The sequence below is a fragment of the Lepidochelys kempii genome, chromosome 12 (genome assembly GCF_965140285.1).
Source record: "Lepidochelys kempii isolate rLepKem1 chromosome 12, rLepKem1.hap1, whole genome shotgun sequence".
Classification (NCBI taxonomy): domain Eukaryota; kingdom Metazoa; phylum Chordata; order Testudines; family Cheloniidae; genus Lepidochelys; species Lepidochelys kempii.
Window position 1 is genome coordinate 37929354 of NC_136391.1, and position 15148 is coordinate 37944501.

The 15148-nt window shown below is 45.2% G+C and overlaps 1 protein-coding gene across 1 annotated transcript; it reads left to right on the forward strand.

Moving 5' to 3' along the window:
- MAP1LC3B (microtubule associated protein 1 light chain 3 beta) lies at window positions 1-14058 on the forward strand. Its single transcript, XM_073308145.2, has 4 exons — window positions 1-150; window positions 4022-4077; window positions 5674-5780; window positions 12197-14058. The coding sequence occupies exons 1-4, from the start codon at window positions 111-113 to the stop codon at window positions 12369-12371; spliced, it is 378 nt and encodes a 125-aa protein (XP_073164246.1). The 5' UTR covers window positions 1-110; the 3' UTR covers window positions 12372-14058.
- The last annotated feature ends 1090 nt before the right edge of the window (window positions 14059-15148 follow it).

Below are 15148 nucleotides of genomic sequence, written 5' to 3' on the forward strand. Positions count from 1 at the left end.
GACGCGCGGGCGAGCAGGCCCTGCGGGGGGTGGTGGTGGAGGCAGGGGCGGAGCGGCGCCGCCAGTAGCCGCTGGAGCCGGGCCGGGCTGGGCCAAGCCGCGCCGCCGCCATGCCCTCCGAGAAGAGCTTCAAGCAGCGCCGCACCTTCGGTGAGGACCGGGCCGCGGGGGGACGAGCGGCCGGCAGGGGGGCCCGGGTACCGGCGGCGGCCCGCTTCGCGGCGTGGGAGGGGCCGCTCCCCCGGCCGGGGGGGGCTGCGGTGTGTGAGGGGGGGTGATTAGCGGGGGAGGGGGCTCTGGGCCCGGTACAAAGGGGGGGACCCCCGCTCTCTCCTGAGGGGCTTCACCCCCCCCAACCCCCCGTGCCCGGCCTCGGGAGGTGCCGCCCGCCCCGGGCCGGCATCGCTCCGGGGCCCGGCCGCCGTGGGGACCTGCCCGCCCGGAGCGGCCGTGCCGTGGTGTTGAAGTGAAGGAACCGCGTCATGGCCCCCCCACCCCCCCTTGTTGCTCCCAGGCGCAGCCCAGACCCGGTGTCACTTCTCTCGACTGAGTCCTCCCGGGGGGCGCGGGAGTCAAGTGCTGGTGACTCACAGGCTAGGCTTTTTTTTGTTTTTAAAACCCATCCTTGTTGATCCAACAGTCCGCCGAGGGGGACCTGGCCCTGACAGAGCAGGAGGAACTGCATGGGACGCCAGTGCCCTAATTTTGAAGAGGAATTAGTGAGGGAGTCAGATAACCACCTTATTACAAGGAGTTGCAACAAAAGGCTACCCAAAGATGTAGTGCTGGGCAGCTTAACATGCATTAAAACGGTTGGCACTGCAGCTGGCATTGGAGGCTTGGCTTTAAAATGTCAATCCCCTCCCCCCCCCCTTTTTTTTTTTAAGCAGGGACAAGATTAGAGGCTCTCTGTTGTTGTTATACTTCTGTCTCAAGTGGTTTCCCCGCTTGCTCGAGTGGAACAAGAATCCTAGCTTTGTCTTGCTGCCACACTGCAGAAAATGAAAGCAAAGGTTATAGTGTGGTTTATTTTCATTTCGTATGGTGTGGTACTTGTTCCACATCAGCAGGCCGGGGAACCTGTCTGTGGGTTGGCAAGCATGGTAGCAACAGGGCTATGCTTTCAAATGGAACGGGATCCTGAAAACTATTGGTTAAAGGAGTTTTGTGGCATGGTGGTGTTGAGACTCATCCTCACAAAAGGATGAAATGTACTGCAGAATTAGATTCTTGGGCTGGTGATATTACATGTCCACGTAATCCATTATTGACTGCAGAACTCCCAGGTGCCAGAAAACCCCTCTCTTCATTGTATGCCTGGAATTAGGTATGTAACCCCTTCCTGTCAGGGTTGAGCATCTAACTTCCGCTGTGATGTTGACATGAGAATTAAATTCCACTTTCAGTTTTTAATTCTAACATGTGGAAATAATTCTCCACTTAAAAGTCTGTAAGATGACTAAAATGCATTCCTTGCATCCCTGTTTAGTTCTTCAAAGCATAAAATACCCTGTTTAATGTTGGCTGGGGAACCTAGATTAGTCCCTTTCAGTAAGCACGGGTTTAAAGCACAGTTTGCTAGAATGGTGCCAACACACTTCCTGGAGTCAAAAAGCTTGAAGGGGCTGCATTCTTTGATCTGTTCATAGAGATCAGGGAGGAGGACTGGAATACTATCTCCTTTTTATTGCTCCTGGAGCCGCCATTTTCTTAAAACAAGAATTGGCAGCACAGCCTATTCCACTTGAAGTGCAAAGTTTTCTATGCAAAATAAAATTGATGGAAATCATTGGTCCAGATTCTTCCTGCATCTGTCTCTGGGTTGGAGTCTAACTATACTCAGCAGCCCCTCCACAGTCACTCCCTTGTACTCTAGCTAGTGTCTGTACTGATGTTGCTGGCAAATTTTACCAATCTAATCTGTCCTTTCTTCTGGAACAGGGGTGGGCAAACTTTTTGGCCCGAGGGCCACATCAGGGTGCAAAACCGTATGAAGGTCTGGGTAGGGAAGGCTGTGCCCCCCAAACAACCTGGTCCCTGCCCCCTTCCACTTCCCGCCCCCTCAGAACCTCCGACCCAGCTGCTGCCCAGGCAGAGCAAGCTGCACTGCCCACACAGTGGTGTAGCAGCAGGGGAGGGGCCAGGGGCTAGATTCCTTGGCCAGGAGCTCAAGGGCCGGGCAGGATGGTCCCATGGGCCGGATATGGCCTGTGAGCTGAAGTGTGCCCACCTCTGTTCTGGAGCCTCAAATACCAACATCAGCTTCCCTCCAAAAGCCGTTCCTCCCCCCCCCCCCCATTCCTATCAACAGCTTCAGTCCCAGGTATTAAGTTCAGCTAGGATGGCAGCCAATTAGTTGCTACTACAACTAATGCAGTCAGAGTACAGCTTTTATCTGTAACTTACTGAGGCCTGATTTTGAACATGCCATACACAGTAGTCAGAGAGATTTGTCTGGCTACCATTTTGTGCTGCTTCTACTCTACCCTATTAGTGCTAGAATCAAACAGAATTCCCATGTCTAAGCTCATCTCTTTCAACAGAAAAGAAACTAAAGCCAAGTTTATTTGGTTGGTTGAGGATTACTGTTCCTTCTCTTCTCCCCCCCCCCCCCCCCCACAGTCCTATTTCTGGTAAATTTAAGATTGGATATTGCTTAATAGCATACTTTTCTGTCCTCAGACATGGTAATGGTGGACCCTAAGGACTGTGGGTAGTGTTTATCTGGAACTCAGTGAATTAGAACTGGTCTCTACTGAAAGTTAATTTTGGTATTGGGGGTCTTGAGCACCAGGAAGTTTGTAATAAAGATCTTAAGTTTTGGGAAGTCATTAATTCCCACATATCACTGCAGACCTGCTCTTTAGAAGCTTTAGGTTTGCTTGATTCTTGTTAGACTAATTTAATTTTAAAATCATGAGTCACATGTGCTGCATGTCATTACTAATCACATAGAAAACTTGCATGTAATTGTTGGATACATGAGATCTTAGCAGGGACCAAAGAATAGCTCTGAAAAGCAGTTGATTGAATGACAGGCCAGGTAATCAGTCCTTACCTTAGAATAAAAGGTAATGGGCTCAGTTGATGGGAGAGGAAGAATGGTCAGCAACACCCCTGAAGATCTGTTCTTATTACAGGAGTCTACTAATGCATCTAGGCTGTACTGTAGCCTTTAGTCCTTTTTCTGCAAGAGGTATTTATAGAGGGACATGGCCCATAAAGCAGAGAGAAGTGGAGATAAAGTCTGAGTTCATGGCAAGTCCAAATTCAGGCCCGGTGTAAGCAGGCATAACTAACTTGAAAGTAATTGTATCCGTTTACACCAGGTCTGACTTCCGTTTTGCCCAGCGTGTTAAGTCTGTGCTACTAATACCTCCCTTTAAAAGGAAACTAACCTTGTCTTGTGAACTGGCATGGGTAAATACTGAACAAGCCAGAGGTTCGAAGAACAGCACCATCAGCATGGGTGACGTGGTATGCAATTAATGGAAAATGGATAACTAATTCAAATGTACAGTGTTAAGTGGACATTGATCTAAGAGCTAAGACTACATGCCAGTATATAGCCAGCAACTCCCTCTTCAGGAACACAACATTAAACCTAGGATAGTGTCATGTTAAGTTTCCTAAACAGGAATATAGGATAAGGGATAACAGGAATAGATGCGGCAAATTCATGTGATTAAATGTCCTTTGCTTTAGTGGGCATCGCATTCTGCATTAAGACAGTATAGGTTTCTCAGCCAAAATGAGTTTAGTAGTCATCTTTCTGGTCACAGAACAGTCATCCCTGATTGGAGAGTTGGTATTTATCATTGCTTTATTTTAGACAGTTGCCTTGACTGAACCGGTTCTTTCCTCTGAGTAAATTCTTTACCTCTTTTTTTTTTATAGCAAAAAGCCTACTAGCAAGTAAGAGCCCATGGAAATAGCATACCTTGTATCCCTGAGGCTTAGAACAAAACCAATGTAGCGTGTATCTGAGCATTTAGATGGGCAATATTTTTTCCTCCCACAGAGCAAAGAGTAGAAGATGTGCGACTGATTCGAGATCAGCATCCAACAAAAATACCAGTAAGTGATTAATAACTTTACCTTTCTTACCACAGAAGGGAAGAAAGGCCAAAATGTATTAGGAATCCTCTGGGTCTGTAGGAATAAAAGATTATTCCTTTCAGGGGTGGCCTGGTCTTGAGGAAGTAATCCTCAGACTGGCAACCAATGACCAACGTGCTAGCTGGTGGCTGCTGCTAATCAGGTGAAATATGGTGTGTATGGTATAATGCGACTTGTAACAGAACCACAGTCCAATGAGAATCCTATGTGCAACTCTTTAGATGCAAAAACTGAAGACCTGTCTTTATAATAGAAGAGTACTCAGTAACTCCTGTCAGGAGTGTAACCCTAAAGAACAAGGGCTAAGTTATGCTTTGATTTGAATTACATCTAAGGATCCATGCTGCCAAAAATATGCCAACTCCTATCTTCTAAAAAAAAAAACAACCAAAAAACCCTTCTATCTAGAGCCTTCTGAGGCCTGGTGGGAGTGCTTCTTCTGAAAGCTTGGCTCCTGCGCCACCCACTTGCACTCTGTCTACACAAGAAAGGTGACCCATAGCTGGAAGCATCTGTTAGCCACAGGTCCTGCCAACTCCACCTCACTTTGGCTGATGGGACCGGTCTCCTTCTTGAAACTAGAAGTGTCTTTATTTTTTGACTCTTACTGCTCTAGATGCAGCTCTGTCAGTGGTGGGAGAGCTACTGTGTTCTCTAGGATTTGCTCAGTAGTAACTCAGGCAAGTCAGGACTCCTGTCCAGGCTACCATTTCCTTCTGACTAGGCTATTGTATGGGTGGTGAATTCTGAGTTCCATTGTATGGGCAGCCTTGATCTTGCCTTTGCAACTGCAAAGCGCAAAAAAAAAAAAAAAAAGCCACCCTAGTTTAAAATCAAAAGGAAGCTATGCCAGTAAGGATAATGTGGTGCTAATTTTTCTTCTTAATTTACCATTCTTTGCATGAAAATTGCCTTTCCTCCCTGTCATGGTGTAAAATGATCTTTAGGGGGTGTTAGTAAAGTGTGGGAGGCACTTTGTTTCTCTGAAAGCAACAGCAGTAATTTAATTAGGGGATAACTTAATTTGAGGTCTTTGCTCTCAGCTGTTTCCCAGTGCTGAAAACTGATGACATAGCCAGTTGAAGTTCCTCTACAAAGTGTCTGGTTTTTGTTTTTTTTGTTTTTTAAATCAAACACTTTCCACTGTTCTTGCACTTCACTAGCAAGTAGCCCAGAAGACTGTGTTCTACAACAGAGCTGGTTTGCCACTTAAAATGGAAACCGAAATAGCTGGCGTGGACTATTCCTGCACTGCATTGATTTCTCGATAACCAAACCAGTTCCGTTCTTCTTTCTGATTGAGCGAAGGTCCTCGCTGCCACTAGACCAGACTAATTTTATAACAGTACCCGCGTTTAAACTTGTGAACGGAGTAGAAGGAAGGTAATTATTTACAACCAGGCTGCGGAGGAACTGCCACGCCTAAGGTAAAACCGCTCCTTACCACCACAGTTGTTCAGCGTGTTCTACCCTTGAATGTAGGGTTATAAAATAACCAGAAACAAGCCCCTGCACGGCCTTATAACTGCTACTTCAGAACTTTTTTCCTTCCAGGTCATTATTGAAAGGTACAAAGGTGAGAAGCAGCTTCCAGTTCTGGATAAAACTAAGTTCCTGGTACCAGATCACGTCAACATGAGCGAACTAATCAAAATTATCAGGTATGTTAACGGTTGAGTACAACACGGTGGATCAAAATAAAGTCATAGTTCAGTGTTAATCTGCTAGCTAGTGAATGCTTTGGATAACTATGGTAGGACAATGTCCTCAAGCTCGCCCCCTTGTGGCACAGCATGGCCTTGTGGGCCTGCTGCCCTCTGTCTCCCTTTTTGGGCTTTCAGTGACTTATTCAAACCCAGGGATTGAGGACAAGATGCCCTAGTTGTGGGATCTTATTAACTCTTTTTACAGAATACAACCCCTCTCTCCACCAGTTTAGCCCCTGAAGTCTAACCTTCAGCCCTGGGGTTAATGCCAACAAGTATGTTCTCTCACCTTCATGGGTCCCTAGCATGTCTCCTGGCACTGGATTAGCATGCAGAATAAAGTCAAGCACATCTGATGAGGCATCTACAGCTCTCCCCTTGGAGGGTTACAATTCAGGCCAGCTGTAGCCCTCAGTCAGCTTCTCCCCAGTTAGCCTCTTTTTACTTACTGCTTTCATATGTCCACGTAGCAAGGTTAACAGGTCAAAATTGTCATTCTCCTCCTAGGAGTCTTGGGTAGGTAGCTTTTCTCTCTAGCAATACTTCCCTCCAAGGGAGCACTGGTAGCCTTTTATCAGGCCTAGGCACTCATTAGTTAATTGCCTAGGTGATGTTAATTAACTGCTTACAGGTGTGCTGAGATGACTGGTTCCAGTAGTGTTGTCAAGGAGAAGGGTGGGGAAACGGACTTTACCCATTTCATACTTGAGGGAGATGGAGTTTAGCTTAGTTTATCCACTTATTTTTTTCCCACTACATTTGTGGCTTGTTCTCCTTGAATTCTGTAATGAGCAGACTGGGCCCTGGCTCCACTTTAAGGGGCCAGCCACCTGTGACACCCTTTAAACAAACTACAGTTTTTTGTACCAATATAACTATCAGTTAGGGGTGTAACTTTTTTTATCCAAATTGCTATACCAGTACAACCTCTGGTGGAGATGCAGTTTTACTAGTATGGTTTCCCTTTCACATTTGAGAATATAGCTACACTGCAATAAAGCATCTCTCTACCACTATAGCTGCATCCCGACTAGGGGGCCAAAGCACTTTAAGTATGTTCGGTCTAACTAAAGCAGCCCTTTAGTTTGTGTGTGGACAAGCCCTAAGTGAAAATGTTGAATCCCATAATACAGATTCATAGACTGTGGGGCTTTGATATCCATGCTTCTTACTGAGACTGTGGCTGAGTACTGTAATGCTTTTGCTTTGTGTTGCTTCAGAGGAAAGTCAAAGATGAAGTTGGGGGGGGGAGGAAGAAAGAAAGAAAAAACCTTAATATGTTACTGTAGCATAACGGCATTACTGTGCAGCAGAGGAGATCCATGTACAGTTCCCTATCTTGATGTAAGCAGAGGATATTTGATTTGAGGGTAGTAAGTAGTCATCAGTGTTCGGTATCATTCACCATTTTGAGTCTAGTTTGTTGCTTCACTAATGTTCTAAAGCAGCAGTTCTCAAACCTTAGCAACCCGAGGACCCCCATTTAAAAAATTTTGAGGGTCCCCCAAACTCCCTCGCTCGGCCCTGGCCTCACCCCACCTCTTCCCGTCTCCTGCTCACTCCATCTCCCCCTCCCTCCGTCGCTTTCTCTCCTCACTCACTTTCACCAGGCTGGGGCAGGGGGTTGGGGTGCAGGAGGAGGTGTAGGCTCTGGGACAGAGTTTGGGTGCGGGGGGGTGGGGGTGAGGTGCGGACTCTGGGGTGAGGTGCAGGCTCTGGAAGGGAGTTTGAGTGCGGGCTCTGGGCTGGGGCAGGGGGTTGGGTTGGGGTGCAGGCTCTGGCTGGGCGGTGCTTATCTCGGCCGGCTCCCGAATATGACCAGCACATCTCTCTGACAGCAGCTTCTAGGCGGGGGATGGAGGTGGAGGTCACCACGCACTGCCCCTACCTGCCAGCACCGCCCCCACAGCTCCCATGGGCCACAGTTTCCAGCCAGTGAGAGCTGCAGAGTCAGCGCTTGGGCAGTGTGTGGAGACCTCCTGGTTTCTCTCTGCTCCCCCACTCCCCCGTGTGCTGTCCGCTTCCAGGAACGGCACAGAGCCAAGGCAGCCAGGGAGCCTGCCTTAGCCCAGGTGTGCCACTGGACTTTTAGCACCTAAAATCTTCCAGTTTGGCTTCAGTAGCCTCCAGGAGATAGAGGGACAGGGAGGAGTTGAAGGAGAAAGGTGGAGGAATTGATCAGTGGGGCCTGAGAACCTCCTGGAGTACTCTCAGTGACCCCTGGGGTCCGTGGATCCCAGTTTGAGAAACACTGTTCTAAAGAATAGAGTGGCTGTTTCTCTGGCTGAACTGTATATGTGAGCTACTTCTTTTAGAATGGTCTTTGGGACAAATACTGAAATAGAGACCCTCCCCATATGGTACTGTAAAAATCCCCCTTATGGGATTGTTACTGTCATAACCTAATTCAGATTCTTACATAAGAACTACTAAACGTGGGAACTGACCTCAGAATTAGGGTCCCAAAGTATTTTGGAGCAGTTTGAAAGACTTTTAAATTAAGATCCTACTTTAGCAGTAGGACTTGTCTACACAGAGACACACTGGACAACTTAATCCAAATTGAAAAGGAGTACTTGTGGCACCTTAGAGACTAACCAATTTATTTGAGCATGAGCTTTCGTGTAGCTCACGAAAGCTCATGCTCAAATAAATTGGTTCGTCTCTAAGGTGCCAGAAGTACTCCTTTTCTTTTTGCGAATACAGACTAACACGGCTGTTACTCTTAATCCAAATTAACACTTAACTAATCTATTTTACATTCCCACCTAAAGTGTATCAAATCCATGTGTGGATTCAGAATTAAGGTGGCTTTAATTTGGTTTCTCTTACCTTAATTCCATTTGGAAGTGAATTAAACAAATACGGAAGTGAATTAAGAGAAACCAAATTAAAGCCACCTTAATTCTAGATAAGAGCATCCACACATGGATTTAAGGCTGTTTAACTAATCCATTTTAAATTCATACAAAGTTAATTTAGATTAATTTTCCTGTGTCCCTGAGTAGACAAGGCCTTAGCTGAAAGGCCTTCCTGCTACTCAGTTTTTTTGTCCATTTTCATGCTGGACTTCAGTGCCCTTTAATGACTTTGTGCAATTGGTCTTGGTCTTACCTATGTGCTTTTGCATATACCAAACTGTAGCCACTCTGCGGGAACGTCCTCCTGTGCTGTCCATTGGCTATTACATTCAGTAAACCTTTTGTACCTGAGTGGTTAGAATTTGAGCTCAAGGTGGCTCTTCTACTCTGCTGTAGCTAAAAGAGTAAAGGAATCTTCTGTTGAGAGCTCTACAGCTGATAGAGCCAAAAGCAGAGTTGGCAGGAAGCAGCTCTGTCCCCAATGACTTAGGGTGGTAGAACGAGTATTTATGTGCTGCTGGCTGCTTTGGAAGGCAGTCTGACTCCTCAGCTCTATACTCAGGCAGGAACAGAATGACAATGCATTAATTTCTTTTCAAGCTCCCCATTTCTCCTCACTTTAATCCTGCATGTATCTGCTCCAGTGCAGAAGGCTGTGTACTCCAAAGCCCAGAGTCTTAAGAATAAGCATGTTTTTCTTGCTTCAGTCCTCATGTTTATGGGCAAAGCTATGGGTTTTTTTCTACAGAAAATTGTAATGCATGTCATGGCAGAGGTGTGGGGGAAAACAAGGATATGTCACAAAGGGTGGGGAGGAGCTGGAGAGTGAGCTAACCCCACAGCAGTGGTTCCTGTCCCACAAGGCTGAGCTTGGCTCCCCACTCCAGGCATTGCAGTGGAGGCAGAGGGCCAAATTTGATTGGCACTGGAGAGCTGGATGCACCAAACCTGAGCAGCCCTGCAACCATGTATGCCAGATTGCAACACCTGGAGGCCACAGAAGCTGCAGGGATCACAGACTTATTCAAATTCACAATGATCATGAACACTGATCTTTGTTCCAAAAGCTTAGCCTTACTGGTGGTCCCACAGAAGGCTATTTGGGCCCCTCCTCTGTAACCTTGTAAAGGCCAACTTGTTTAAAAATGTCAGGGTGCTTTCCAGGGAATATGAAATGAAAAGCTCCTCGAGTTAGGCTGAGCCTGGATTCTCCAAGTGCTTGTAAAAGACATAATTCCATCCTTCATTCTTTCAGTGTCATAGAATCATAGAATATCAGGGTTGGAAGGACCTCAGGAGGTCATCTAGTCCGACCCCCTGCTCAAAGCCGGACCAGTCCTCAATTTTTGGCCCAGATCCCTAAATGGCCCCCTCAAGGATTGAACCTAGAACCCTGGGTTTAGCAGGCCAATGCTCAAACCACTGAGCTATCCCTCTGTAACCTGGCTTTCCAATTCCACAGCTTTGCAGGCTCTAGGGCCTGACTTCTAAACTGTGCATGCAGATAAACAGTTCTAATCTCATGTTTGCAGTTACCTGATTTAAGTAAATGAGCCATTTCTACACTTTTGGATTTTTACCAACTATAATAAGAACCCCTGGCAACTGCTCTCAGCACTCTTGACAATCTTTAAAAATATACTAAACAGATATTCAGTTCCCCCTCTCAAATGGATAGTCAAGGGACAACAAATACAATAGAAGCTAACAGTACACAATCCCAGGGGGTTTACCTCATCAGCTCTCCGAAAACACCTGTCTCCCCACAGGCAAAGGGCAAGGTGGGCCTTAGCATGCACACTGAAGACATGATAAGGAAGTGAATTCCAAAGGTCTAGGGTGCTAATCGAGAACACCCTTCCAGCTACCCATGGGGGTTCAGGTGATGTCATTGGGTGAATCTGGGCCTCAGTTTCATACGGTTACAGTAAGAGGTTCCTTAACTAAATCTAAATGCAAAAGTCTTTTGGGCCTTGTCTACATAGGAACTTTTTTGTGGTTCTACCAGTATACTTATAGTTATTCTGTAACCTTTATGCAGACACTTTCGAGTGTCAGACTGCCTCTTCTCAGTTTAGTTTAAACGCCTTCCTAAGTGACAAGCTAAGCTGAAAATGGCACTTTTATACTGGAATAAGTGTCTACACAGGCAGGTTTGTAGCAGTATAACTATGCTGTTTTAACCCCACTGGCGAACCTGGCAAACTTTCCCATGTAGGCCTTGTACAAGAGACTTTGGGCAGGTCTACACTATGGCCAGGATCAATGCTCTGAGATCGATTCACTGGCGGTCGATTTAGCAGGTCTAGTAAAGACCTACCAAATCGACTGCAGATCGCTTTCCAGTTGACCCCTGTACTCTACCCCCAATGAGAAGAGTAAGGTAAGTTGACGGGAGATTTTTCTCCTGTCGACCCACCGCGGCATGGACCCGGCTGTAACTCAACCTAAGGTACGTTGACTCCAACTACATTATTCATGTAGCTGGGGTTGCGTAGTGTAGGTCGACTTACCGCGGTAGTGTAGACATAGCCTCAGCCTCTATTTCAGGGCTTGTCTACATGGTGTGTTAGTGCAAAACAGCTTAGGTGTAAGTTGTCTGGCACGCTAACAGTGCTGGCATGCACTGACTGTTTCTGGCATGCCTGATGTAGTCCTGCTTACAGGACTAAGTTAATGCTCACTAGGAAATTTTTACTGCATGCCAGTAGGTCTGCAAGGACCATTAGTGTTACTCCTGGAGGAATTCTGCACCACAAAATAAAAAATTCTGCACGCAATATTTGAAAATACAATATGCAGAATTTGTCAAAATAACGATATAATGATGCCAGGTACAATTATTTTGGTGATTTATTTCAAAATATCTGTCAGCAAGTATGTCTGTAACAATACAGACAAAAAAAAGATTCTGGTAATTTTTTTTGATTGCTTACTAGGCATATTAATACAGAACTTTGTGTAATTCATTTAAATTACAATGCAGAACAGTATTTCCTGTCAGAAGCAGTGCAGAGGCTTTAGGGAGTTGAGACCGGAAGAGCTGAGTGAGAGGGAAGGAGCCTAGGAGTGAACCTGGAGGGTGTTGGGTGTGGGTAGGTGGTTTGCATTGGGCATAGAATTTTGTATTTTCCTGCATAAAATACATTTTGTCTAAGAAGTGCTGCAGTTCTGCCTTTTGCCCAGCAGAGGCCTCTGTGGCGCCAGAACAGCAGGCTGAACCCAGCTGGCTGTTCTGGCACCACAGCGGCTCCTGGTGGGTAAAAGGCAGAACTGCAGCACTTCATAGGCCAGAGGCCTTTTGTGCGGGAAAATACAAAACTGTGGAAGACAGATGAATTCTGTGTGTCGGTGGATGCACAGAATTCCCCCAGGAGTATAGTGTGCACCAGCACATCACTCGCCAACGCAGCTTGTGGAGAAGCCACAAATGAGCGTTTGTTAGATGATACTGGGGTAACGCGAAGTTCCATTACCATCGCACTTCCCTTCTCTCTCTTTGCTTAACAGACGACGCCTGCAGCTGAACTCCACTCAGGCTTTCTTCTTACTGGTGAATGGACACAGCATGGTGAGCGTGTCAACCCCCATATCAGAGGTGTACGAAAGCGAAAAGGATGAAGATGGATTCCTGTACATGGTATATGCCTCTCAGGAAACTTTTGGAGTGCAATCTTCCGTGTAATCCATTCAAGTGGCTTCTAGCCTAGGATTTTGGTTTTACCTTCTACCCCCCCATCCCCACCCCAGGAAAAAGAAAGGGATGTCACCTACTCCTCAGTACCTTAGCATAGTCTTGCTTTAGCAGGTGTCCTCCTCTTACCTTGCCTTGTTTGTGAATATTAAACAGCTGAATGCCAGTACAGACAAGCATAGATCTAGCTTCGAAAACCTGCTGTCATATTTCACATAGGCACACTTGTTTTAAGTCTCTGGACTTCCTGAATGGAACCATACCTTGCACATTCAGATTGCCAACACAAGAAACACTTGATGGTCTTCAGTGACACAGGAACTGGCACCAGTTTCCTGGTGTGAACAAAAGTGTTTGTGTGACATCTTTCTGTTAATTACTCATACTGTTCCTAGAAAGTGCTCCTTTGCATGGAAAGGCTACCTTTTCCCATCATGGAGCAAACATGTTAGGGTCTAAAGTACAAGTTTGTGCATATTAAATCTTTAGTCTAACTATGGAATCATTTGCCTCAGTATTTGCAGAAAGTGAGGGCAAGTGGTGGTGGGGGAATAGTTTCATAGTACTGCTACTGCATAAGATAAGATGCCAGATTCCTGGACATTATTCATACCAAATGCCACAGCTTTACTCTAATTGTAGCAAGTCCATATTTTAAGATGATTCCAGGTTAGCTCCTGGACCGTTAACATTAAGAGAAACTTTAATCTGTTAAGAAGTTTCACTGACACAAATGGCTGCTCCATGTGAGCGAACTTTCAGTGGGTAGACCCTCCTACCCTGAGGGGCTGCTTTTCCAGAAAATAATTGTTTTTTTTGGTTAAATTACTTCCATAACCATGCCTGAGTGATAGATGCAGCCCCTAAAAATGGGTAATGCCCCCCTAGTGATCTTGGTCTTTAAAATCTTAGTTTTACTCCATGCACTATTCTGCCTAATTTGTTTTTGATTACTGCTCCCTATAGTCAGTAAAGCAGCTGTATATCAACTCTTCAGGGCTGAAAGTCCGACTGCTTTGTTTATACACAGTTCTACTGAAAACATTGGATTCAAACATGAATCTAAATTGTCTGTCATTTGTTCATGCCATAACTGATGGGGGAAGTGCTTTATAAAATCATTTCACATTCAGGAATTGCTATTTTAAAGTTCTGAGGTACAGCTGTCACTGAAGCTTCCTGCCCACTGGGTGGAGTTTAAAAATTTGGTGTTACTAGTATCATGAATAGGGATGCATCCTATGCAGAGGGTTCCCAGTAGGATCAGTGTCCTGCCTTTAGAGTTGTAAAGTTAAGTATTGCAGACTAAGATTTACCCTTGTGTATCATGTGTTTGAATTAATTACATCTGTTAGTGGAAGTTAACTTACTACCAGGGAGAAGGGGAGGAGAGAAGCAATACTACTGCATCTTGGCACTCTGTACAACATCCAGGTGTACAATTTGTACCTACAGCTTTCTGCATGCATCTTGGTCACAATACTTATTTAATTTTTAAATGTTCATTGTTTTTTACTTAATGTAAACTTTAAACGCAGCTTGTCTTATGTTTAGTTTTTTGTGTAAAACCATCCTGTTAACTCATGACAGCCATTCTTGTAATTACTGTGTGATCAGTATGACTGATTTCTGTACAAATGTTGCTTTTTTTTTAAATTAATACAGTGCTATGACATGACTCAGTCACAGCTTGAGTGGTAATTTAGACTGCTTTCTTCTCATTTTAATGCAATAGCCATTCCTAGAGAAGGGCAGACAAATGTGTCAAGGGCCACCATATGATTCCAGTACCCAGAGCTGAATGATAGGTTTGTCTGTTAGTAGATCAGACTGTGGATTAGCAATCTATGATGATGCTTAGGACCCTGAACAACCATATTAAAATTAACTCTGTTAGAATGGAGGCACCCTGTCACAAAAGAAAGGGAGAAGTTAGAAGGAGGGGCTTGTGGAGCTGCCATCAGCAGGCAATCCCATTGCGATTTAGTTGTTCGTGGGGAAGGATGCATTATGTTTCCCGTAGCAAAGACATAATGAACTACCCACACAAAACCATACTAATAAAATAGCTTGAATATTTTCTGCACAGAAAACAGCTGTTCCCATCTCATCCAAGATTTTACTTAAAACTTCCCTCAATCTAGCTTTTTATCCCAAGGCTAACTTGTTATATTCTGCAACATTAGTCACTGTTAGCTTTTTTTCTGAGTTTACAGGAACAAGTAAGTTTAAAGAAATCTCATGTTTTTAATTTGGGGTTAGATTCTACACCACTTACTCCATCAGTAGTCCCCACTGACTTTACTGGGACTATGACCCGTAAGGTACTACAACAGGCATAAGGGTGGCAGAATCTAGCCCTTCAGTGATTTAATAAACAATTCAGAAGCAATTGTAGGTACTGAGACTTAACTAGGGTTTCAAAGGAATGGATCTAGCAAGAAAGCAATGAGCAGACAGCACTTTGTATAGCTTACAGCACAAAATGCCATTCTTCCAAAACAGTGTTTTAATACTGGCTTTAAGGGCTATGGCTGTGTTCAGCAGTTCCACTTGTCTTTCACCTGTGAAGACCAGACTTGTAATTCTTTAAGTCACAGTGTGGTCCTAGTTTATAAACACTGCAGAACCCCCTGCTCACTAACCCAACAGTCAGTCTTCTGAAATGAGGTCCAGGAGTGAAGTGTCACGTTGTGGACAGCAGTACCTTGCAGAGTAACCTCAGTTGTGCTTGACTCAGGCAAAGTTTGTCCCTCAAATTTTAAATA